The sequence below is a fragment of the Microcaecilia unicolor genome, chromosome 7 (genome assembly GCF_901765095.1).
Source record: "Microcaecilia unicolor chromosome 7, aMicUni1.1, whole genome shotgun sequence".
Taxonomy (NCBI): domain Eukaryota; kingdom Metazoa; phylum Chordata; class Amphibia; order Gymnophiona; family Siphonopidae; genus Microcaecilia; species Microcaecilia unicolor.
Window position 1 is genome coordinate 230,602,668 of NC_044037.1, and position 24,004 is coordinate 230,626,671.

Here is a 24,004-nt window from a genome sequence, read left to right on the forward strand (position 1 = left end):
ACAACATATATATCCTTTCTGAATCAATGTATGTTTGTATATTGGATTTTTATTCATACTAGTACTGCCCTGTTTAAGAAGTTTTATTTCTTTTTAATGTATATGCATTCTTCTCTTGTTTTTTCATTTCATATATACATCTTGGTATGATTTTATACAGTATTTTATACAGTAATCATGTTTATTTTTTTGCTCATTTTGGATTATGTTCATGTTGTTCTCATGTGTGTTTAATTTACTATTCTTGTCTTTTTCTTATTTGTATTTATATTTTAATTTTGTAGACTCCTGAGGAAGGCGCCTCGGTGCCAAAACACAGCTGTGTAGAGTCATTTTTTGATGTTACCAATAAACTGTTTTTTTCATTTATACGTCTCTCTCACTGATTGGAAAGAGCCTACCTTCCCTACTTCTTCTCTGCTTTGCATTGGACTGTCTCTCCGTGGGGATCGAGTGCACCTCCACCTTTGTGTGGTCTCTCTTCAGTCCACTACAAGTGTAACAGGTAGGGGGAGGTGTATGGGCCTGTGTCACCTATGTAAAGTGCACTGCACTCACCACTACACTACTCTGGGGACATGCTTGCTGCTCTAATGGACCTGGCTATAACATCTGATGCTGCCATAGAGGCTGGTGAGTACTATTTTAATTCACATTTTTTTGGTAGTAGGAGGGGGTCAGTGACCACGGGGGAAGTAAAGAGAGGTCATCCCTGAATCCTTCCAATGGTCATCTGGTCATTTAGGGCACATTTTTCTGTCTTATTCATTAGAAAAACACGTCTAGACCAAAACGTTTAAGTTTTTGCCCTAGACATTTTGGCTTTGTTTCATTATGGCTATAAAACGTCCAAGTGTTAGATACACTCTAAGCCTTCCCTAATTCCATCTTGAAATGCCCCAACATGCCCCTTGTGATTTGGACGCCCTGCAGACAAAATGCATAGAGAGACGTCTGCAAAACAGATTTCAAAAATACTGATTTGGACGTTTTGAGAAGAAATCTGTCCAAATGGTGTTTTATGACACTTTTTGGACGTTTTCCCCTTTAAAAATGAGCCCCTGTATAGCTTTGTAAGTCTAAGTGCTTTGAAAATGAGCCCCATAGTAAACTATGGACCTTTTGTAAGTCTAAGGGGTTCTTTTACCAAGCTTTGGTAAAAGGGGCTCTTCTGTGGCATCGGCTCATGGATTTGCTGCATGCCGAGGCCCTTTTTTACTGCAGCAGTTTTTTTTTTTAAGGAGATAGCTGTGTGGTAAGTACAAAACTTGCTGTGCGACAATTTCCTGGGGGAACCCTTATCGCCTCCAATGTAGATAAAAAGAAAAAATATTTCCGGTCACGTCAGAAATGCCAAATGGTGGAGGCAGCAGTTCTGCCAGCTCCTGCAATGGGCCGGCGGTAGTGCTGGATTGGTGTGTTCCAACGCTGTTGTAGTTCTACTACAGTGTTGTAAGAGGGTCCCTAAGTGCTTTGAAAATGAGCCTCATAGTAACCTGCACCAGTGTTTTCAATATTCCATTGAAAATAAGAAGACATTTATATTGATAGATCTGGAGCAATTTTTCAACTGGAGCAAACGTTTGTTGCATTTGCTCTTTGTGTTTTATATATCCTCTAGTTCAGGCTTGTCCAACCGTTTTTTGTCTGGGGCCACATTTTATATTTTGTAACATTTGGGGGGCCAAAACACACACTGTAGTATTTTGCTGCTTGTTTCATTGAATAGTGTCAAAATCTGTGCCTCATCTCCTCCTCCCCACCCCTCACCAGTTCTCTCTGTCTCTCATACACATATGTACTCCCCCAGCATTCACCCAGTGTCTCTCTTTTTCTCTAATGTAACCCCCCCCCCCCCCCCCCCGCCCAACCCAACCTTTCTCACTTGACTGACTTCAGCTGCATCAAAACTTTACAACTCCAGATTCCTCACTGTGATTCTGGCTCTCTTCAAACTTGAGCCACATGGTTCAGGAAGTTCAGATTGGTCACATGGTCTTCAGTCTTGAGAGATTTGAAATGGCAAGAGCTCCCAAACTTCCTGCACTGCTTGGCTGAAGCTTGATGAGAGCTAGAGTCACAGCGGGGTAGTTGGAGTTGTATGGTTTTGATGCAGCTGAAGTCAGTCAGGTGCAGGCTGTATAGCAACACTTGGTGGGCTAGGTTTTGGCCCACAGGCTGTAGGTTGGACAAGCCTGCTGTAGTCAATATTCAGCGAGCAGTGGTCAGTGTTTTGTAAACGCTGGTCATTGCTGGCTAAATTAGCCCCTGGTTGTTTAGTGCTGGGCCATGTCTGGTACCATCACTGAATATCCAGCTCTCACCGGACTTCACCTGGCCATCAAAACTTATGTGGGTCCCAGCTTGGACCTGCATAAGTGCAATCAACAGTTCCTCTCTATGATTTCCCCCAGCAAAGATCATCCCTTCTCCCTTGTCCCCTTGTGTCATTCCCCCCCAGTCATAGCAAGCCCTTCCCTGGGCCTACCTGAAGATTCATGATGGTTGGGGCAGGAGCAAACCCCACTCGCTAGGGTCAACCTCTAGCAGTAGTACTACAAGACTACCACTAGAGGTTACAGCAGCCATTTTTAATACGAGCCATGAGGAGCAAGAACGAGTGGGGTTTGCTTCTGCCCTGACCACCAGGACTCTTCAGGTAGGCTCGAGGAGGGCTGGAAGGGGATCAGCTTTTGCTGGGAGAGGGGATCACAACTTTTGGGAGGTGGGAGGGAGGGGAGTTAGACTGTGCTGGGGGGGGGGGGGGGTGAGATGGGGGTCAGCTTTTGCTCCAGAGGGGAGGGAACATTGGAAGGAGGGGTTTCCAGCTTTGCTCAGGGGTGGGTGGGAGAGAGAGTGAGTGGAGTAACCCAGTAGTTATGTGGGTGTTGGCCAATTGTCAGAGCTGGCACCCACATAGCTAAGGAACCAAAGTTAGGACAGCTATTTGTGCTGTCCTGTTTGGTTGCTAGCTATGAGGGTACCGACACTGAATATTGCTGGCACCTGCATAACTCCCGTCTCCTCCCCAACTCTGCTTCCGGAATGCTCTTCTCCTGATCACTTTTGGAATGGCCCGTCTGAGCCGATATTAAGTGGAACTGTCAAGTTAAGTGCTCCGAGTATCAGCAATGGGCCCACTGAGTGCGATTTAAGTGGCTTTTAAATTGCTTTGAATATCGACCGGCCTGTGTTCAGAATTTTTTTAGTAAAATCTACTTATGTTGGTGTATTTGCAATGCTTGGCAAAAATAATAATTTCTTCTTCTAGAGTTTAGTTCTATAATATTATACCATATGATTAAGTGATTTTATTTTGCTGAAAGTCACTCAAATTAAAAACTGCCTTTAACCTATGATGCAATACATGTAATACATCTAATAAAAATGTAAAACTGTCTATGGTAAAGTTTTTTGTTTTTGTTTTTTTCATTGTGGTGATAGAAGAGCTTTTCGAAAAAGCTCCCATTGGGGAATTAATTTCAAAGGGAATGGATCTTCGTCAGGTTACAGTACTTCCAAAGCAAGAGTGGGAAAGAATTCAAGATAACCTCAACAATCCAGACAAAAAACTAAAGTGTATTCTTGCTGAAATAAAAGAGAAGAAGGATTTACATTTACGTTCTAAAGCAGTTGTGAAAAACTGGACCAACACAATTACAGTAAGTAAAACTTAAAATTGACTTGCAGGATGATTTGTTAGGCGTTCTATTAAAAATGCTTAAATACAATTTATTTTCAAATGTGATCACTGCTCGTTGAAATCTAGGTGCCTCTGGTTGGTGGAGAAGAATCTGTCAGCATTAGGAGGTCTGTGCTCTCATTAGTGCCTAGCATCAAGACAGAAGTAATTAAGAGGACTTGCATTTTTTAATTGAAGTTTAGAAAAGTGTATTTTTGGGTAAAAATACATAAGAATAAAAATACTGGGTCAGACCAATTGGCCATCTAGCCCAGTATCCTGTTTCCAACAGTGTCCAATCCAGGTCACAGGTACCTTTCAGAAACCCAAATAGTAGCAACATTCTATGCTACCAATCCCAGGGCAAGCAGTGGCTTCCCCGTGTGTGTCTCAATAGCAGACTATGGACTTTTTCTCCAGGAACTTTTACAAACCTTTTTTTTAAAACCCAGATACGCTGACCACTGTTACTACATCTTCCGGCAAAGAGTTCCAGAGCTTAACTAATTAATAACATTATACACGATCTATACAAAACCGAACTCCTTTCACATGACTGATAAACCTGTTTGCTATGAATAATCAAGCATTATCACTTTAAACCTTATATCGAATAGAGTCTCTCTGTAGTCGATGACCTAATGTATGTTACTTTCTAAATTATTACTCAGGAACCTTCATGCAATACCATAATGTATTCTTCTTTACCATGTATGTATGCACATGGCATATATATATATACCATGATCTGTTCCATATATGTTATGCTTCATATATGTTCCATGTATGTTACCATGTATGATTACACCTTAACGCAATACCATTTGTAACTCTGTTACCCTGAAATGGCAACCGCCATTATGACAAATGTAAGCCACATTGAGCCTGCAAATTGGTGGGAAAATGTGTGATACAAATGCTACAAATAAAAATAAAATATATGTCCTCCTTTTTGTTTTAAAAGTATTTCCATGCAACTTCCTTGTACTTTTTGAAAGAGTAAAAAATCAATTCACTTCTACTCCTTCTACATCACTTAGGATTTTGTAGACCTCAATCATATCTCCGCTCAGCTGTCTCTTGTCCAAGCTGAAGAGCTCTAGCCTTTCCTCATATGAGAACATAAGAAGCAGAACTCATCATTTTCTGACTTCACTGTGGAAGTATGATACAAATGGAAAATATCTGATGAAGCAAATACATTGTGCTGAATGTTAACTATGCATTGTTCTTCTTGGCAAAATCACAGTTAAAGTACATTGGAGAGATTGGTGTAGATGCTCAAGATGATTTAATATGGGCTTGCCCAGTTAATTCATGGTGAGGGGGCCATCCCAAGAATGCCAGTGGTACTCAATGTCACAGTGCTACTGAAAATGTGGTGTGACTGCCATGACACATGCTGATTAATGCTGGGGGCATTATAGCTGAAGGGACCAGGAGTTGAGCAAGTATTAGCAATATTCAGTGCCATTGCTTGCATAGCTAACCAGGCATATTGGACCACACTAAAGGCAGTTCTAAATTTGTCCAGTTAGTTATGTGGGTATGGCACTGATTATCAGACATATTTGTATAACTTCCATGTGCCACCAGGGATCCTTTTGTTTAGTGCTGGTTCTCAGATAGGACCTGGCACTGAATATCCAAGTTTCAATAGTTGAGAGCAATCAGCATTTAAAGAAAGGCTGACTGCCTTGGGCTGAATATTAACCCAATTGAATTTTTACCTCTCTAGAGCAGGCAATTAATTGGTCAGAATATAAAGTTGCTAGAAATGAAAATAACTGATTCACCCTCCTTACTCAAAACTGAAAATACTTTTTCACGTGATTCATTGTTGGGCAGACTGGATGTTCAGGTCTTTATCTGCCATCACTTACTATGTTACTATGTTATAAGAACATAAGATTAGCCATACTGGGTCAGACCAATGGTCCATCTAGCCTAGTATCCTGTTTTCCAAACAGTGGCCAAGCCAGGTCACAAGTACCTGGCAGAAACCCAAATCGTGGCAAAACTGCATACTACAAATCCCAGGGTAAGCAGTTGCTTCCCATGTCTGTCTCAATAGCAGACTATGGACTTTTCCTCCAGGAATTTGTCCAAACCTTTTTTAAACCCAGATACGCTAATCACTGTTACCACATCCTCCGGCAAAGAGCTCCAGAGCTTAACTATTCGTTGAGTGAAAAAATATTTCCTCCTATTTTTTTTAAGTATTTCCGTGTAACTTCCTTGAGTGTCCCCTAGTCTTTGTACTTTTGGAATGAGTAAAAAATTGATTTACTTCTACTCGTTCTACACCACTCGGGATTTTGTAGACCTCAATTATATCTCCCCTCATCCGTCTCTTTTCCAAGCTGAAGAGCCCTAACCTCTTTAGCCTTTCCTCATACGAGAGGAGTTCCATCCCCTTTATCATTTTGGTCGCTCTTTGAACCTTTTCTAATTCCGCTATATCTTTTTTGAGATATGGCGACCAGAACTGAACGCAGTACTCAAGGTGCGGACAGACCATGGAGCGATACAAAGGCAATATAGTATTTTCGGTCTTGTTCACCATCCCTTTCCTAATAGTTCCTAGCATCCTATTTGCTTTTTTGGCCACTGCCGCACACTGAGCAGAATATTTCAGCATATTATCTATGACAACACCCAAATCTTTTTCTTGAGTGCTGATCCCCAAGGTGGACCCTAGCATCAAGTAACTATGATTCGAATTATTCTTTCCAATGTGCATCACCTTGCAATTGTCCACATTAAATTTTATCTGCCATCCCCTTTATCATTTTGGTTGCTCTTCTTTGAACCTTTTCTAATTCTGCTATATGTTTTTTGAGATACTGTGACTAGAACTGAATGCAATACTCAAGATGAGGTCGCACCATGGAGCGATACAGAGTCATTATATTATTTTTGGTCTTATTCACCATCCCTTCCCTAATGATTCCTAGCATCCTGTTTGCTTTTTTGGCCATGGCTGCACTCATCCCCATATATATAAAAGGCAGTTTGTTTAAGTGATGTTTATCCATTCTTGCCACATAAACTGCCTTTTACAGTATGTTGCTATGGGTAAGCAGCATGGAGTGATGATGTTGGACAGGACACTGTGCCATGTGCCAACAGAGAAACCAGGCTGTGCAGCTGATTGACCCATGAGCTTTTCCATTAGTTTTGTAATATCTGTACTGAACTTCAACCAAACACAAAAAAGATAACCAGAGGAATAAAGAATCCTAAGGTAATTAATTGGTTCTGTGACTCTCTCTAGAATAATCATTGCACTTAAAGCAGCAGGATTAATACAGATTCAAGAATCAAAGTGGACTCGAGCATAATGCCGTTTTTTTCTGATCCAGCACCTTCCTTTATTTCCAGCCCATTTGGACTTTTTTTTTAAAATGTCAAATTATTAGATCAATAGTAACCAGAAAGAAAATGCAAGATAGTTCATGTTTTTTCATTTGAATTCTATCAAACATATGTTGTACCAAGTCCACATTTTGGCATCATCTAGGATGTTGGAATGAGAAACAAATAAGCAATAAAATTCAAATTAATTACAGACCTAAACTTAAACCCTAAAGAAAAAAACAACTCAAAAAACTAATAAGCTAAATTATTAAAACTTCCACTTTAGTTCACAAGAATCCTTCTAAATGCATAGGATCTAAAAAATGTATATAAGGATTGTTTTCATGTGTAACCAGGGATTTACAAGGAATTGTTTTAAAAGAATGTACCTCCAACAACCAAAACTCTAGGCTTAAGTTGTAAGAAGGCCTTACACTGTAACTGAGTAGGTACATATGGAATCATTTTGAATCTTCTGACCACAAAAATCTGTATCTTTCTTTTTGAAATAACTTCTCAAAATCTTCATTTTCTTATCAATAGAGACAAAAGACACTAAGAGGCCCTTTTACTGAACTGCGGTAAAAGGGATCTGCGCTAGTGGCAATGGCCATTTTTGCTGTGAGCTGAGGCCCTTTTTACCGCAGCAGGTAAAAAGGCTGAAAAAAAGAAATGGTCACGCGGTAAGGTTGCACTTACTGCATGGCCATGCAGGGGGAGCACTTACCACCACCCATTGAAGTGGCGGAAAGGCTCCCATGCTAACCTGGCGGTAACGCTGCCCTTTTACCACTGGGTGGGGTAACTGTTGTGGTACAAAATAGGGACCTATTTTCCCTAGTGCTGGAAATGAGGCTTGCTGGGGATGGAACTACCACCAGCGCCCATGTTGGGCCGGCGATAGTTCCAGATTGCTGTGTGGTAAGCGGTAATTACTGTGGATTCTTTTGGAGTTGTATTAGGTAAATGAAACTTTTATTAGAGGTTCTGAAATACACAATGATTAAGATATATACAATGATTAAGCTTTTGGGCTCATTTTCAAAAGAGAAGGACGCCCATATTTCGACGTAAATCGGAGGATGGGCTTCCTTCTCACAGGGTCATTCAAATCGGTATAATCGAAAGCCGATTTTGGATGTCCCCAACTGCACTCTGTCGCAGGGACGGCCAAAGTTCAAGGGGGCATATCGGAGGCATAGCGAATGTGGGACTTGGGCGTGCCTAACACTAGGACGTCCTTGACCCATAATCGAATGAAACACGGATGTCCCTGACGAACACTTGGACGACTTTACCTGGTCGTGTTTTTCTTATGATCAAGGCACAAAAAGGTGGCCGAAATGACCAGATAACCACCGGAGAGAATCGTGGATGACCTCCCCTTACTACCCCAGTGGTCACTAACCCCCTGCCACCCTCAAAAAACATCTTTTAAAAATATTGATTGCCAGCCTCAGATGTCATACTCAGCAGTATGTAGGTCCATCACAGCAGTATGTAGGTCCCTGGAGCAGTTTTAGTGGGTGCAGTGCACTTCAGGCAGGTGGACCCAGGCCCATCCCCCCCTACCTGTTATGTTTGTGGAGGAATCAGTGAGTCCTCCAAAACCCACCAGAAACCCAATGTACCCACATCTAGGTGCCCACCTTCACCCGTAAGGGCTATTGTAGTGGTGTACAGTTGTGGGTAGTGGGTTTTGGGGGGCTCAGCACACAAGGTAAGGGAGCTATGTACCTTTGAGCAATTTATGAAGTCCACTGCAGTGCCCCCTAGGGTGCCTGGTTGGTGTCTAGCATGTCGGGGACCAGTGCACTACAGATGCTGGCTCCTCCCATGACCAAATGGCTTGCATTTGGTCGTTTCTGAGATGGACGTTCTTGGTTTTCATTATCGCCAAAAATCAGAAACGACCAAGTCTAGGGACGACCATCTCTAAGGACGACCAAATTTCAGGATTTGGGCATCCCTGACCATATTAGCAAAACAAAAGATGAGCGTCCATCTTGTTTCGAAAATATGGGTTTCCCCACCCCTGGATGGGGACGTTTTGCGAGGACATCCAAATCGAAACGAGGACGTCCCTTTCGATTATGCCCCTCTATATAACTGGAAAGAAACAATACTTATAAACAATCATTACATCACTGGTCCCTACATCCAAGAAATCTACACATTAAAACAACTAATTATATCTACTCTAAACATATCACATTATATTATTCTTGTACTATTTACTGAAAATCATATTCTTGTTCAAACGCATCAAATCTCACATATCTCTTCATACAAATCTTAAACAACAAATCATCTAAACTCAATTATATAAAATTAATTGGTCCCAGATGGTCCATTATAAGTGCCATACATCCAGTGGCGTAGGAAGGGAGGGGCGTTCCGCCCCGGGTGCACGTGCTCGGGGGGGGGGGGGGGGGGTGCCGGCCCCGCTGGTTCCCTGCTCTCTCTGCCCCGGAACAGGTTACTTCCTGTTCCGGGGCAGAGAGAGCAGGGAACCAGCGGGGCCGATGCAGCTCCGAGTGACGTGCACTCGGGGCGGATCGGCCCTCCCGCAGGTATGAATGTGGTCCGGGGGGGTGTGCCACAGGGGGGGGTCACGCCATGCTGCACCCGGGGGGGGGGGGTGCGCAGCGGCGACCCGCCCCGGGTGCCATTAGCCGTTACTACGGCACTGCGTACAACGGTCACTCCACTTAGTTCTCCTTATTTATATCCCAGGTACATAATCCACTGTCTAATCAGTAAAAGTTCAAAAGATGAAAAACAACGTTCAAAGATGACAAAATCAATGTGCAAAAAATGAAGAAACAGATGTTCCACTGTTATCTCGATCTCAAACACCATCAGATGTGAAATCTTCACAGCTTCTAACTTTACATGGAGATCATTCAGGGTTTGACTTGCTCCTTACATTCATCATCCAATCATCAATCGGGTCTCAACATAGGCCATGTTTCATTTTTACTTCATCAGGAGACCTTTAACAGCCCCATTAGAGCATCTGGTACACCAAGGACGTGAATCTGATGGTGTTTGAGATCAAGATAACAGTGGAACATCTGTTTCTTCATTTTTTGCACATCGTTTTTGTAATCTTTGAACGTTGCATAGGCGGTCGGTGGCCCAACTGTTTAGGGAGGCTAAAGGGGGCGGGGTTAGGGGGTGGGGCCAGGGTGGAGCTTAAATCCATAATTGTCTGATAACACACAGAAAAAATAAATAAATAAAAATAAAAGTCACAATTAATACCTTTTATTAAATTTAGATATTAGATATGTATCATATGTCAAAGAATAAAGTGGTTGCTCAAAGCATATACTAACCACAATTGCTCAACTACAAAACACGATGCACAACTTTGTGCAAAAACATACTCAGAACCTTACTGTACCATAAATATTACACTGGGCAGAACCTAATACACCAACATACCATGACCCATACGGAAAATGCAGACCGTCAACAATATGAAACAAGGGATCATAATATCACAATTCTCATGTAGAGCCACAAAACATCCTAATTCATGTTCAATGTGGGATAAAATGCCATACATAAGTAAATAAATATAAACTTTTAATGTTGAGCACCTGATTCTCAAAGTGGACATATTCCAAACACTATAATGAAAATAAAATGATCTTTCAAATACTTTTAAAACTTATTTTTAGCACTTTTAAAATTTCAGGGGTCAGTGCAACTCTCTTTGGTATGAAGTGCTCATGTGCAGGAATTCAGCCTAGTTAAATATCTCCATGGCAACCCAGGACAAGTCCAGCCAACCCCCCCTGCTCTGCTCTCCCAGCAGGTAATCAAATTACAACTAGTTACAAAAGGCTACAGACGGCTTTCACTGCAGCTGCTGCTATTTAAGATTGGACTCATCGGAGAACTACTACTACTACTATTTAACATTTCTATAGAAACAGCTGACCCATCCTGCTGTGGTTGAGGAGGCGTAGCCTCCCCAAGCCTCTTATACCGGGCGCCTATGGAACGTTGTGTGTTTCATCTTTTGAACTTTTACTGACTGGACAGTGGATTATGTACCTGGGATATAAATAAGGAGAACTAAGTGGAGTGACCGTTGTATGGCACTTATAATGGACCATCTGGGACCAATTATATCCTGGGATAATTTTATATAATTGAGTTTAGATGATTTGTTGTTTAAGATTTGTATGAAGAGATATGTGAGATTTGATGTGTGTGAACGAGGATATGATATTCAATAAATATTAAAAGAATAATATAATGTGATATGTTTAGAGTACATATAATTAGTTGGTTTAATGTGTAGATGATACAGTGTGACTAATTAAAGCCAATTGTAACCCTATATAATAATTCTCACCTCCAACGTTCTATGCCTGTGTCCGTGGCTTTCTTCAGAGTTGGTCTGCTAGGCTCCGAAGCCCTGGCTGACGTCACATAGAACGCCAGAGCCAGAGGAGGAGGGGTGAAAGGGGCAGGGCACAGGGGCGGAGGCGGAACTTGAAAGACAAAACAGAAGCGTTGAGGGGCGGAGTAGCCAACAGCGTCGCGTCCAATGGCAGGGAAAGAAAGGTCGGAGTCCTCCTTGGGCGTGAGCGGAGAGGGCAGAGCCACGGAGCGCGTGCTGCTGTGCCGAGCCAGCGCGCGGGTGCGCTTGCGTGTCCCTGCGCTGGGCGCAGGGGAGGGGGAACCTCAGGAGTCGGAGCGGCACTGCAGAGGAGGAAAGCAGGCAACTGCCAAGGCTGTCCCTCCTGGCCCAATGGGAGGGTGTGTGGGCAGCCGCCACGACTCCTCGGGAGGGAGGGAGGGACCCTGAAACTCGGAGGGAGGGAGCCTGAATCTGGGAGGGAGGGACCCTGAAAGTCAGAGGGAGGGGGTCCCTGAAAGTCAGAGGGAGGGAGGGGATGACCCTGAAAGTCAGAGGGAGGGAGGGAACAACCATGAAAGTTGGAGGAAGGGAGCGACCCTGGAACCGGGAGGGAGGGAGGTGGGGGACGACCCTGGAACTGGGAGGGAGGGAGAGAGGAAGGAAGGGAGGGGAGGGAGGGGGGCCCCTGGCACACACTCTCATTCTCACACACACACTCTCTCTTTCACAGACACACTCGCACCCTGTCTCACTCTCTCTCTCACAGACACACTCGCACCCAGTCTCACTCTCTCTGTCACACACACACACTCGCACATTCACTCTCTCTCTCTCTCACATACAGTCACTCTCACACACACTGTCTCAAACATACACACTCCGAGGAAAACCTTGCTAACACCCGTTTCATTTGTGTCAGAAACGGGCCTTTTTTACTAGTATAATATAATATACATCCAAGCTATACTAGGAGTTTCTAGACCAGGAAAAAAAGCGATAATACACTATAATATACATACGTCCATCACTGATCATTACATCATCCAGGCTGTTATCATCAGCTGTGTGTGTGTGGGGGGGCCCTATTCACAGCGAAAGTCGGGAGTTTCTTTGACCAGGAAATATGGTTCTCTGAGCACTTTGTACGTTACAGACGAGCTCCCAATTTCACTGACTAAAACTCCCTTTTTTATTAGGCTTAGAACTCATGTTCAGAGCTAAGGAAAATTACAGAATGCTTGAGAATTTCTCTGTTTTGGTAAACAAGCCATACTGTGTGAATGTGGTCACATGTTTCTCAGTCCAGGTGGCCAGTCTGAACTCGAAAGACGCTCCACCTCTCCCTTCACATACCAAATTAATTAGAGCTGTGTTTTATCATCTACATTCCAACTTATTTTCACACAATCAAAGTTAAACAATCATTTTTTTCTTCACCCAAAGCGTAATTAAACTCTGGAATTCGTTGCCGGAGAATGTGGTGAAGGCGGTTAGCTTGGCAGAGTTTAAAAAGGGGTTAGACGGTTTCCTAAAGGACAAGTCCATAAACCGCTACTAAATGGACTTGGGAAAAATCCACAATTCCAGGAATAACATGTATAGAATGTTTGTACATTTGGGAAGCTTGCCAGGTGCCCTTGGCCTGGATTGGCCGCTGTCGTGGATAGGATGCTGGGCTCGATGGACCCTTGGTCTTTTCCCAGTGTGGCATTGCTTATGTACTTATTTTTAAACAGAATTACTTCTCATCAAAAATACAGACTCTGAGTGCAATGTCTTTAAAATTCACTTCTATTACAGCTTACTACTAAAAGGGCCTTAAAAGCGTAGCACAGTTTTCAATATTTATTCTTAGAGGATCCCAAAAGCTTTGTAAGATCCAAACTATCAGGAGAATTTAGATTATCAAAATCACCTTCTTGGTTAGTTACCCTTATCCCTTTAGGATAATGATTTAATTGATTTAATATCTAAACTTTCACAAGTTAATTGTAAAACATCTTTCATATACATCTTGAAAAGTTCCATAAAAGAAAGATAATAGGTAACTGGAAAGTTCAAAAACTTCAGATTACATGCTCGTTTACTATTTCCAAGTACTCCATTTGCATATGTATCATAAGGCTATCCTTAACAGAGGAAGCCACCACTGATTGACAAGAGACCATCTGAGTCTCCAACTTCTCCGTATCTTGAACTGAACTCAACTTCACATCATGCTCAACCAATTTTTCAACTGTCTCCTGAGTAAATTTACTATATAGGGACAAAGTATCTTGAAAATTCTTATCCATGTTAAATTTTGCCTCATAAATGTCTTTCAGGGAAACTTCCTGATTAATTTTAGGTGTAGAGAAGACAGACAAAGATTTATAAGAAAATAGAACAGGAGTTGGAACCTTAATTTCAGTAAAGTCAGAACTCCTTTCAGGCTTCTCCCCAGCATCAATCTCAGAAACATCTCTTAAAGTAAAGTCGGAGCTAACCAAACTGCTCACCTGAACTGGAGGACTTGCCATTTCTGATGTCAGAGTTGGTTGTGGGTGCGGGTTCAGCTCCTGAAGAAAGGAAAACTTCAGAAGGAGAGAGATTACTCACAGTAGGGAGGATGGTATTAGATGTCATCACCATCTGCACATACAGGTCCATAGGGCCTTTAACCACTACTGGTGTTGATAAATTCTTTTTCCCTCTATCTTTACGTTTCCCCATTGGAGCGGAACAGAGTTCCATGCTCTTAAGTAGCTCCGTAGGGGCGGGACTTGCTCTTTTGGTCACTCCCCTTTGGGCATGCCACTGTGGTAGGAACATCTTCAAATAGATGGAGCAAAATGAGGCTTCCTGACATCACTGGGTCCCAAAAGGCATCTAGACCAGTGACAGCAACTTCACCGGGTCCCAGCTGTTCCTCAGAGTTGCGGCAGGAAAGCCTTCAAATAGATGGAGCAAAGTGGGGCTTCCTGATGTCACCAGGTTCCAAAAGGCATCCAGAGTGGTGCCTGCAACTTCACCAGGGCTCTTAGCTGTTCTTCCATTTGCACATTTAGTGCAATTTACGACAAGGGAATTGGTGACAGAAGTGTATTTGATTTTTATTAATAGTCACAGGAGGTTTTCTCCTGGTTATTCCCCTTCTCCTTCTTCATTTTTCTAATCTTTTATTGATAGTTCTAAACTGAGAGCCACAAGCCATAGTTCCCTTTACACTTAATGTGAGTCTGTTCACTCTGCATCCAGCCAGTAGCTGTTCCTGTTGTTATTTATTTTATTTGTTTATTTTGATATTTATACCCCGCATTATCCCATACATTCTTGAGTTCAATGTGGCTTACAATAAATAAAACAACAGGCAAGGTTTACAATACCATAAGCAAAATATAAAGTAAGATCAGAGTAGCACAAATAAGATACAAATAAGAACTAAACCATTGATAGCTAGTTACAATCTATCACACTCCATCAATAAGTAGAAACCTCTAAAAGAGGGAAGTTTTCAGTCTTTTGCAAACTACCAAGTAAATCAGGCTGACCCTTGATTGCTATTGGCAGCGAGTTCCACCACTTAGCACCTTGGTATCTAAAGTCTGCAGAGTGAACCGACTTATAGCACACTCTCTTGCAATCTGGAAGATGAAGTCTAAGGTAGTCCCTAGAACCAGAGGTTATATAGGGGAATAGTTATTAAGGGCTGTATGTAATTCAGTGTCATGCCATATAATATTTGAAAGACTAAAACACATAATTTTAAAATAATCCTGTCTTTAATGGGAGCTGCAATCACTGTCTTAGCTATGTTTTCAGCTCTGGCTGGCCTGATCCACAGGAGCCAGACCTGGATCTTTTGCAAGTATTATTCTTTTTAGCCAGTCTAATTTCTTGATGAAATTTAAGAATCTACAAGTTGTGGGTTGGTCTAGTGCTGTACACTGCTATGGTGAAGACCTAGGTTTAATTTTGAGTCTTGTCTTTGCTTCCCAGGCTAACTGGACTTGGGATGCTGTAAAGACAGTGTCCAAAAGCCTCTGGGGAGAGAGCATCCCAGTTATTGCTCAGTGGTGACACCTACTGGTTTGACATAGTGTACATACATACCAGGTTCCAGAAGAAATTGCGATCTTTGGATGCAAGCCAAGGATTGTCAATCTAGTGGCTGGACTACGGAAAGTTATAAAAATGGGGGAAAAACATCATGTCTGAATAAAGGATCATGGTACTGTTGCATGGTAGAGTCAAGATTGTAACCATGGTGCGGTTTGGGGTAGGGCATGAGGTGAAAGAGCAGCAGAGAAACACAGGGTAGGCAAATGCACCCTCTTTCAAGTGGCCAGGCAGCAGATCTCTCAGGGCAGTGGAGCTGAAAGTAGGGACAAGGAAGAGGAACGATAAGGAGGAAGTGACGTCACGAATGCTGATGGCTGCCTAAAACCGAAGCTCCGTCTCATCCCTGCACACAAGTAGCGATAAATAGCTTCAACACGTCCTGAAATTCCTCCTTATTGCAGCAGAATTTAACAGGAACCTGGTGTGGTGTTTTTGGCTGCAAAAAATTCAAAACAGACAATGTCTTTGGCTAGAAAGGAGGGTGAGCGCCAGGCCGGTAAGGCGGCGAGCCGCCATGTGCTCACGTCTGCTCGAGTTTCTCACTCAGATTCAGACTCCGCCATGTCTAACACGGAAGCACAGACCGTGTCTGCGAAGCGGGGCATTTCTAAAGACTTAGCTAAATGCTTTCAGGAGATCCGTGAAGAGATCAAGTCCTCTAAGGAGGAAATACTGGACCGGATGGACGTTTTGTGTGTGGATCTCCGTGAATTGGGAGGGCGAGTGGAGGACTTGGAAACACGGGGTGGGGGGGGGGGGTGGGGAAGAGCAAGCTGAGCATTTGATAGAGGCAGATGCAAAAATTTCAAATCTCTTTGAATACTTTGAAGAATTACAATGCAAGGTTGATGATCAGGAAAATCGAGGGAGAAAATGTAACCTCCATTTTCGTGGAGTTCCAGAGGTGGGGACAAAGAGGATGTTGTTACGGTGGTTAAGTTGCTTTGTGCCAAGCTGCTAGAATCTGAAGATATTATGGTGGAGCGAGCACATAGAGCTTTAGGGAAGAGGCAGGATACTAAGCCACGGGACATTGTTGTCTGTTTTTCTTCATACGCTATAAAAGAGAGATTGATGCAGCAGGCTCGCCAGGTTCAATCTATTGACTATAATGGGGCGCAGGTGAAGGTGTTCCAGGACTTGTCTCAGCTGACTTTGGCTAAGCGACGAGCCATGAAACCCGCTTTGGATATCCTAATTGCTAACAAGATCCCGTACAGATGGTCCTTTCCTTTTGCTCTCTGCTTTACTGTTGGGGAAAGCTGTATCGCTTCAGACTGTTATCGGAAGTATGGAAGGTTCTGAACGAGGAAGGCTTGACTGCAGCTGCACATCCTCCGGTGGACATCGCCCCCACATCTCGGGCAAAGCTTCAGCAATGGAAATGGATTACAAGAACTCCAGGAGTCCCCTGAAAACCACTTGAAGTGACTTTCAGATTTTAATATAACTCTGTTTATATGGAGATATGAATACTGAATGGAACATTTTTATAGGAATTTTAAGGACGATCTTTGGGATTTATAGATCAAAGATTGCATGTTGTTTTGTGTGCTCTTAGAACGAGTTTTGAGCAGGGGCTGGACAGTACAGGGTTTGTATGTGGTTTATCTAGTAGAATGTTACATGGGGATAGGACTGTGTTTTGAGTGGATGGGAAGGTAGGGTGCGAGGGGTGGGGGTTGTGGATGGCTTATTGGGTTGGTGGATTACTTTCTCCAGAGTGCCTAGTATAGGGGACTTGTTGGTCTCTGTCTAGGGGGCTTTTGATGATTTGGTGGGAGGGGTTGGGTAGGGTTAGGATGTCTAGGTTTATTCTTGTGGAGGATGCCTGCTGGGGAATGGGGATAGGGGTGTGTTTTTTTTCTTCTTCTCTTTTCTTCTTTTTCTTTTTCTCCAACTCTCTTCCTCCTTGGCTGGTGCAGAGATTGGCCATCTCTTTGCTTGTTCTGTGCCGTAAATGAGTACTGATCTAAAATGTTTGTCATATAATATCAAGGGCCTTAACTCCCTCCAAAAGCGATAAATGTTTAAGGAACTGCTGCTGAGTACTCCACATGTGGTCTTTTTGCAGGAGACTCACTTTAGACGGGAACATGAAAAATTGCTATGTCATCATCGATATCCTTATGTTTTCTTTGCTTCCAATGCCAGCTTTAAGAAGAAACGGGGGGTTGCGATACTGTTACATTCTTCCTTGCAGGTACAGGGTACAGAAAGTAAAACGTGATCCTGCTGGTCGTTTTTTGTTTATGCATGTGATGCTGAATAATTCGCTTTTCTCTGTTGTGGCTGTATACGCGCCTAACGAATCTCAGGGAGTATTTTTTGCCCGGCTGGGAAAAGTGTTGCAAGCTGACCCGTTTGGTAAGTTGGTAATGGGTGGGGATCTTAACGCAATGTTTGACCTGTACATTGATAAGACTGGAGTGGTCTCGAGGGCGGACATCCAAAACTCTAAGGCTTTGGAAGCTCTGACCAGGACTCTGGTGGTTTGTGATATGTGGCGCCTAAATCATTTTAGGGACAAAGATTATTCTTTTTACTTTAATTCTCACGACTCTTATTCTCATATCGATCATATTCTCCTTGATGTATCTCTTTCACAGTGTGATTGTGCTATGGGCATAGGTTCTATTACCATCTTGGATCACGCCCCCACTTGGTTGCATCTTTCCTCTCTTTGTGAGGTGGATAAAGATACCAGGTGGACCCTAAATGCTTCTCTACTAAGAGACGAGAAGGTGGTGGCTGCATATCATATGGTCTTGAAGGAGTATTTAGATACCAATTTGACATCGGGTCCTCCCCTAGGGATTGTATGGGATGCTTTGAAAGCTGTAACGAGGGGGTTTTACTTAAAACATGCTAGTATTCGAGCTAGGGCACAGAGACAGGAGGTGGCGGCATGTATGTCACGATTGTCAGATCTTGAGGCTAGGCATAAGTTGTTGCACAAGGTTGAACATTTGTGGGAGATTCAGGCCCTTCGCCTTAAGATGGACAATATCTATTAACTTTGTATTTCAAATTACTATGTAAGCCGCATTGAGCCTGCATTATGTGGGAAAGCGTGGGGTACAAATGTAATAATAATAATAATAATCTACTCAGAACAACTCCAGTTTGTACGTGGTCAGCAACAATTGCATCATTACTCCACCCAGAATAAGCCTAGCAAAGCATTAGCTTTTAGGCTGCGGAAGAGGCAGGTTGACCGTACTATACTGTGTATTGGCGATGGCCATAATAAGGTATTGACCCAAACCTCCTTGATTCGTCAAAGGTTTCAAGCCTTTTACCACTCCCTCTATTCTGCAGATCCTCATATTGATTAGGATGCGATAGAGGCCTTCCTTGCTTCTCAGTCTCTTCCCTCTCTCTCAGTGGCTCAGCGCTTGTCTCTTGACAGGGTTGTTAAGGCTGAGGAAGTTGCTTTAGTAATAAAGGATTTACTAACAGGCAAGGCCCCGGGGTTAGACAGATTGTCGAATGATTTTTATAGGGTGTTTAGGGGGGAGTTGGCTCCTCTTTTAGTGGAGATTTGTAATGGACTTCAGGAAGGGGAGGCTCTTCCTCCTTCAATGATGGAGGCCTGGATAGCAGTGATACCAAAGCCTGGTAAAGATAAGGTAGATTGTGCATCTTACCAACCTATATCCATTCTTAATTTGGATGTTAAAATCATAGCGAACGTTTTGGCGAATTGGTTAGCTAAGGTTCTTCCAGATTTGGTCCATCCTGACCAGGTTGGATTTGTTCCTCATAGGCAAGCTAAGGACAATGTGAGAATATGGTAAATTTATTGCACGTAGCTAACCAGTCTCGGACTTCTTTATGCCTTTTGGGTTTGGATGCCGAAAAGACCTTCAATCATGTTCATTGGCCTTTCATGATGAGTGTTATGGAGAGATTGGGGATAGGTTTGAACTTTAGAAATTGGATCCAGGCTCTTTATCATTTTCCCACAGCATGTGTTCGTATTAATGGAGGCAATTCACAATTGTTTCCTTTATCTAGGGGGACAAGACAAGGTTGTCCTCTCTCACCTATGCTATTTGCGTTGGTTATGGAACCGTTAGCCATTGCTATTCGAGCCAACTCTAATATTTCGGGTTTACAGTTGGCTGGTCAGGATTATAAGTTGGCACTTTTTGCTGATGATATCTTGCTCTCCTTGACTAAACCCTTAATTTCTTTGCCCAATTTAGTTCAGCTTTTGGATGAATATTCCTCAGTATCAGGTTTTAAGTTAAATATGTCTACATCGGAGGCAATGGCTGTTGGTATCCCGGGTCCGATGTTGGTGTCCTTACAGGAAAACTTTCCATTTCGGTGGGTCTCCCGGGGTATCAAATACTTGGGGGTTATCCTCATTAAAAAAATTTCAGAGTTATTTGCAGTCAACTACCCTTCTCTTTTAAAGGAGATTTATAGGGATTTGAAAGCTTGGGGGTCTGTTGAATTATCGTGGTTTGGCAGGATTGCTACTGTAAAAATGAATGTACTGCCACGCTTGATGTATCTATTTCAGGTGCTTCCTTCGCGTTTATCCCGTTCCTTTCTCTCAGGTATTCAGAATCGACTCATGCGCTTTATATGGTCCAATAAGTGTCCGCGTCTTTCCAGAGTTCTGTTATATAGAGATCAAAGACAAGGAGGGCTAGGTGTTCCAAATATATATTGGTATTATAAGGCAGCGCAAGCACTTGTGGCCATAGAGTGGTTTCATGCTAGCTCTCATAAGAGGTGGATTCGTCTGGAACAGGATTCGGTTGGTGGCTGTCTGTTGCGATCATTAATGTGGCTGCCTTGGCAGTATAGGAAATTTGATAAAGAGATTTGTCCCTCAATCTCAACAACTTTCCATTATTTGGATAGTTTATTTGGTACACAGGACTTGATCCTTTCAAAGCTTACTCCAGTAATCCATAATCCACTTTTCCCTCCAGGTCTTGAATCTGGTATTTTTAAAAATTGGTTTTCAGCTGGCTTGGAAACTTGGGGTCAAATTCTTTTTACTTTTTCCGTTTTATTTATATTTATTGAGTATAAACATAGCATACAAGTATAACTATAAAAATACAACTCAAATACTTCCATCTTCCATTATTAACAGTTTCAAATATGCTTGAACCCACTACATAATTCCCCCTTGGGGTCAATTCTTTGACGATGGAGAGTTTATCCCGTTTCAAAGTGTGATTGAGCAATATGCACTTTCATCTAAAGATACCTTTGCATATCTGCAGGTGAAACATTTCCTTTCAGCTGGTGAGATACGAGCCAAAGTTCTGTGAGAGGCTTCATTTTTGGAGGATTTGTGTGAGGATTCCAAAGGGATGAGGGGTTTGATTACTTGTTTATATTCTTTTCAACGTAGAAAGATTCAGGCCCCCGTTGAATATCGACATTGGGAGTTGGGGGTGACATTGTCTGATGATGACTGGACTTTTATGGAGCTTGCTTTGTCATGAATTTCTATTTCTACTCCATTTAAGGAAAACGCACTAAAGGTGTTGTATAGACGGTATTTGACCCCTGCCCGCCTTCACCACATGTTCCCACAGGTGTCGTCTCTGTGCTGGAGAGGGTGTGGGCAAGAGGGCACTATGGGGCATATCTGGTGGACCTGTACTAAAGTACGTGCTTTTTGGAAATCAGTGCAGTTTAGACTCCAGGGGTGGCTCTCCAAGCCCTTGAAGTGGTTTCCTGAGTTGTTTTTTTCTTTTTCCCAAAAAACCACCTGGCCTAACCACTTCTCAGTTTTTGTTCATTCGGCATGCTATGATGGCTGCCAGGGTTACTCTGGCAGCTTCATGGAAGTCCTCGCAGGTTCCTTCAAGCACTAAGTGGCTTAATAAGCTTTGGTATTTGTGTGAATTGGAAAGGCTTTGGGCTAAACGCAATAAAACGGCCAAATGGGAAGCTATCTGGCACCCTTTTTTAGCTAATTGTTCTTGTTGAAGTACATAATTCAATAGGAAGGGAGTGGAGTTTGGGAGTTTTTTGGGTTTTTTTTTCTTTTCCTTTATTAGGGTGGGTAGGGTGGGGAACAGGGCTTTAATATTGTAAAAACTTATATAAAAAAGGGGGGGAAATTTTGAAGTATATTAGGTACTTAAAGATTATTTGGGGATGTGTCTTCATGGTTGTTAGATAAGTTATTCTGGTGTTCAATTTTATTGCATTTGTCAGTTTTATATAGCGAGATGTTTTCGCTAGCTGTGTAATTTGTCTTTTCTCCGAAGTTTGAATAAAGACTTCTTTCAATTAAAAAAACATAGAGAGAAGGGAGTGTCGTGACAGTGGAGAGGAACAGAGTGAAGGGACTGTGAAGTGTTTGGATACTTTGGAGAAAAAGATAGGAGGAAATTTAGAGTGTAGAGATTGAGAAGACAGAAGAAAGGAATGGTAAAATAGTGAGATGTTGAGAGAAATGAAAGGAGGGAAATAAGTGAACAAGTAGTGATGGATGAAAGATGCATAAAAGAGATGGAGAGACATGACAAAGAATAGAGAAAAGGAGAAAGAGACTGAAAAAGGAATAAACACATGGAATACATGGAAATAATTAATGGTGCAAATAGATCAATGGGAAAGACAAGAACAGTGTGAAGAAAGACAATAAAGATAGAAGAGACACTGAAAAAGTGGTGAATTTGAGGAATGCCCTCCTGGTGGAAGTGATGGAAATGAAAACAGTATCTGAATTCAAGAGGGCTTGGGAAAGTAGATGGCATGGATGGGCAGACTGGAAAGGCCATGTGGTCTTTATCTGTTTACATTTTTCTATGTTTTTGTCTACATTTAGTTTCAGATTCTGACTTGTAAAAGTTTAATTATTATCAATATATTTTTTAAATGAATAGCTTCATCCTGTTTCAGCAATGTTCATTATATCATAATGTCACCAGTGGACTGCCTCAGTTCTAGACTCAGACATTAAGTTTTGTTCTCCCCTGCACTATTCAGCAAAGGCCCAGATTCTAACCAGAGAAGTTATACAGTCTTCTGGTGTTTCCCAAAATTTCTCCAGGTCACAGTCCAAGGCAGAAGTAAGTTGGGAGTGGGCTTTTAATACAGTGAGCAATAACGGGGGGGGGGGGGGGGGGGGGGGGGACTATAGGCAGACAGATTGTAAGAATGGGAAAAGTAGTGCTAGCAAGGGAGTGTGAAGGTAAGAGAGGGAGATGGAAGAATGAGATCAGAAGGTCAGCCTGTTTGGAAAGAAAAGGAATAACATGACTTAGTCCAGACCAGTCCTTGTGGTTGAAGGAAAGTAATGCTCTGGAGCAGTGCTTCTCAACCTTTTCTTCAGTCAGGACACACCTGACGGACAGTACTTGCATACGTGACACACTGCATACATATGACCTTCATGGACCTTTGGTCTGACACAGTATAGCAGGTCTTATGAGTTAAATGTAAAAACCCTAGCTCCCCCCAACAGCAGGTGCAAATTATATTTTCTCCATGGAAATTACCATACAAAAAAAATTCTGATTCCTATGACATCTGCAACACAAAGTTCTCTATTACCAAGCACATTATGAAATAATACAAACCCTGAAAAAATCCTAACTCAACATACAGTACATTTAGCAAACTTACTATACAAGAGTAGCACAAATTCCTATGATTCAAACATGAACCCTACCTAAGAACAGGCAGCACTACAAATATTATTACACAGGTCCTAGAACACCAATACACCTACTACTGGTAAAACAGAACAAGTGGGACAGGATTCTACATAGAAACTACATGCAAACAGAATGCTACATCTTGGTCACATGCAAAACAGTCAAACCCCCTTCTAATCCAGCAATTCCATGTTCCTTCTTTCTCTCTTCTACCCCTATGATCTAGCATTTATTTATTTACTTTATTTGTATCCCGCCTTCATCCAAGGTGGGTAACAAAAAATCTACATATATAATCAGTAAAACCATAAAACATAATTAATAATAAAAAACAATAACTAATACAATTTCTCAAAAAAGGAAGAAACAATTATTACAATATTCTTCATTCTTCCAAAAGGCTATTATAAAAAAGTATGTTTTCAACAAACATTTAAATTGTGGAATATTATCACATGATTTTAAATATCCAGGCAAGGCATTCCATGCAGGTGGACTAGCAATAAAAAAGGCTTGCATCTTTGTCTCTGCATAATGATACAATTTTGGAGAAGGCAAACAAAGATGAGTAGATGTCTCAGATATTAATATCCATCCTGGTTTATATAATCGTAAAACATTTGAAAATATATTGGGACTTTCCCATATATACACTGGTGAATCAATATAAGCAACTTAAATTGAATCCTATACACTACAGGGAGCCAATGTAATTTTTTTAAATATTGGAGTAATGTGTTCAGATTTTGGAACTCCAACAATCAGCCAAGTGGCTACATTTTGGATGACCAGCAGAGCTTGGAGCCAGATAGATGATATACCCCAAAATAAAGA

The 24,004-nt window shown here is 42.1% G+C and overlaps 1 protein-coding gene across 1 annotated transcript in view; it reads left to right on the plus strand.

Annotated features, from left to right (window-relative positions):
- CCDC173 (coiled-coil domain containing 173) overlaps positions 1 to 24,004 on the plus strand; it is an 82,993-nt gene that overhangs the window by 5,293 nt on the left and 53,696 nt on the right. Inside the window, exon 2 of the mRNA XM_030209703.1 lies at positions 3,445 to 3,662. Coding sequence (XP_030065563.1) covers positions 3,445 to 3,662 — 218 coding nt within the window. The remainder of the gene's footprint in view (positions 1 to 3,444; positions 3,663 to 24,004) is intronic.